The sequence below is a fragment of the Gregarina niphandrodes genome (genome assembly GCF_000223845.1).
Source record: "Gregarina niphandrodes unplaced genomic scaffold scaffold00018, whole genome shotgun sequence".
Taxonomy (NCBI): Eukaryota; Apicomplexa; class Conoidasida; order Eugregarinorida; family Gregarinidae; genus Gregarina; species Gregarina niphandrodes.
This window is the reverse complement of record NW_011645787.1, coordinates 200,175-203,146: the sequence shown is the minus strand read 5'-3', so window position 1 is coordinate 203,146 and position 2,972 is coordinate 200,175. Positions and strand designations below refer to the sequence as shown.

The window sequence follows — 2,972 nt, the reverse complement described above, 5'->3', positions numbered from 1 at the left end:
CGAGACGTTACCCGAGAGGGGCAGACGTTATCCGAGGGGGTTACAAAATCTATACTTTAGATTTCTCAAATTCCTAATGTTCGAGAGCGCATGTGCGCATTATATGTCGCAATGACTTTTACAACCGTATCGGAGAAGTTATTGATAAGGATGAAGCATCTTCAAATGGCGATGGAATGTTTGGTATTGAATGAGAACGTTCATTTCCTTCATAGGCTGATCTTGGCGGTTGGAAATGCGCTGAATGTTGGAACTGTTCGTGAAGGGTTGAAATATTTTAAGCTATCGACTTTTGGCAAGTTGGCAGATGTTCGAGGCAATGAGGGGATGACATTACTGAATTATTTGAGTCATTTTACGGGGGAATTATGCACTCTAGATGAGTATAAGTTCTTGACCAAAGCGGCTCAGTATGGAGTAATTACGACCTATAATGCAGCCCGGGATTTAATCAACACTTACGTGGTGCTTGCGGGCCTTCATTCAGATTCCAAATTGATGCCCCGTAATTCTGCAAGTATGCCAGATTGTTTTGAGCAGGTGGCGGCCAAGTACGCCGGCAATTTACACGATCACGCCAAGATGTTTGTCGAAAGATATTATGGCTTCCTTGCTTCCTATACGGCTGCTGCATATTTCTTTGGGGATCCTAACGCTGTCCTGCCACTTGATGGTACGTGTAATAAGAAAACAGATGAAGAAGAAGATAAAGACTTATTGCTAAGATATATCAACATTATTAACACGATAAAGACTCATTATCATAAACAGTTCCAACTACCTAGGCAACCTCAGTAAGAATATCAACACTCAAAACTTCAACCATCTATATAGAACCCCGGACGTTATACCTCCTCAAAAACGTGTTCGCGCATCTTTCGATCATGGCGCATCTTTCGATCATGGCGCATCTTTCGACCAACGTCAGACACAGGAAACCGTCTGGACAGATTACGCACCCAAACATACGACCAGGACCGATACCGGTACCGTTAATGGTAATGATGTAACCGCTGGCGATAAAATGGGCATATCTGAAATGGTCAGGAAAGCGAAAACGATCGGCAGAGCTCGAACTATGGATACCGCCGGCGTGGCGCTAGAAACAGAAACTAGAGGCCAGACTCCTTTGGGCAGACGACCGGGAATATCGGAGCGAAGCACCGTCATCCGATCCAGAACAAAGCTTGGGGCGAACGGCAAAAGTGATCCACTCGCCGCTACAACCACTGCTCGGTATCCCGCCAGACAGCAATCACATGAACTACAACAAGGCGACGCGCCTACCAAGATCAATACCGCGGAAAACACAGAGGGGGCGACCCAATATACAGGCATGCAGGAAAACCGGGCGCTATCAAATTTGGCGCCGATGAGTTTCTCAGATCTTCCGCCTCCCCTGGCTACCTTTGCTCCCTCCGCCGTGGCTCCCTCCGCAGTGGCCAAGAGACGACGACCGATGCTGTTACGGAAGTACAAGCCCTCGGGACCGCCAGTGAACACTTCGCTGATTCTCAAAACTGCGATGGCGCGGGGGGACTCCGGAATGACGACGACCAACTCGAACATGACCAGCACGGAAATGACAGAAAACGTGCGAAAGAATGTCCGTATGAGCATCTCCAATACCTACAGCTTCGCTAAAAAACAGATAAACGAGGACGACTGATCGGACAACAGACTCGGACAATTGATGGGTGGTTGCGCTCGTGGTTGCCCAACCCGTGAAGTTGTGCCCAACCCGTGAAGTTGTGCCCAACCGGAGAGCTCAACCCGAGAAGTTGTGGTTAGCCAGAGCGGCAACAGGTGACTATTGCTGTGACGACCTCCGCCTTTCTCGGCGGTTTCCTTTAGTCGAGCCTCGGGGCGTAATAGCGTCAAGAGGGAGGACACCTTTCAAGAGACCTTCCGGTCCACGCGGAGAAACGTGTGTGTCACATTTCGTTTCCACTTCATTAGGTCGCAATTCTGAAGAGCAATTTTGCACTGGGAGGGGGGTTTGCATTGGGAGGGGGGTCGTGGGTCAGCAGTGGGGGGAGCTTACGGGTTTGTGGTCTTCTCTCATTGATGGCGTCGATTTGTTTAACTGACATGAACTTTTGTAATTCATCTTGTAGGCCTTGTCTGCCCTCTAGGAGTGCGCCTGGAGGTATTCTATGGCCTGGTGTGACGCCTTTGAGTTGTACAATCAGTTCGTGTTGTTCCCTGAGTGTTCGAAGGACGCGACAGAGTCTGCCGACGGCGACAACTTTGTTTCGTAGGGCCTCCGCTCGTTGTTTGGATAGTGAGCTTCCTTGTCCGTTGTTGGTTTGTGTGGGTTCCTGGTTGTCCATCAATACCCTTTGTATTTCGACGGGTAGGGGATCATCATCTTCATCATCAGTATCAGTTTCGCAATCGAGTGTTGGGTTCAATATGGCATAGAGCATTTCTGTGACTTTCTCCGAGACGAAGGGAATACTCCAGGCGAATACGTCCATGAAGTTGGGCAGGTAGTACGGATGGGCGGAGAAGTTGAACTGTTGAATGTTCAAGGTATTTCGATCGAACTTTAGGATAGCACCCTTATTGTTATAACAATCGCAGTAATTCGGGGCGGAAAAGATCGTTATAACCGTAGGAAAATGAGTCACCTTATCCGCCTTATGCATCTTATACCCATCTAATTGAGCCTCATGGGCCCTAATAATAGACAACAAATCGTTTTTGTCCAGAAATTGCTTCGCTGCAGCGAACGTAAAGAAATAAGAACACCCTCGAACATCATTCGGATAAAACGTCTGCTGCTGGTCATCACCAGTTCTCTCCTCATCCGCCGGATCCGCCCACAATAGATCACAAAATAAACCTGATCGCGGGGGTTCTTGGAAACGATTACAACTAACTATTGCATCCAACTATAAAACGAAAGAATGTCGTGGTGGGGGAGGGGAGGGGGGAGGGGAGGGGAGGGGGGGGGGTAGACGGGGGGG

General features: G+C 48.8%; 2 protein-coding genes across 2 annotated transcripts; one reads left to right on the top strand and one right to left on the bottom strand.

Moving 5' to 3' along the window:
* Positions 1-90: 90 nt before the first annotated feature.
* On the top strand, positions 91-1,669 carry GNI_093350 (formin-like 2 domain protein; the record flags this gene model as incomplete). The annotated part of the gene is made up of 2 exons (XM_011132620.1): positions 91-794; positions 835-1,669. 2 exons carry the CDS (start codon positions 91-93, stop codon positions 1,667-1,669), a joined length of 1,539 nt encoding a protein of 512 aa, XP_011130922.1.
* A 286-nt stretch (positions 1,670-1,955) lies between these two features.
* GNI_093340 (serine/threonine-protein phosphatase) lies at positions 1,956-2,897 on the bottom strand (the record flags this gene model as incomplete). The annotated part of the gene is made up of 1 exon (XM_011132619.1): positions 1,956-2,897. A coding segment is annotated over one exon (942 nt), but the record flags the coding sequence as incomplete, so codon positions are not given.
* Positions 2,898-2,972: the final 75 nt, after the last annotated feature.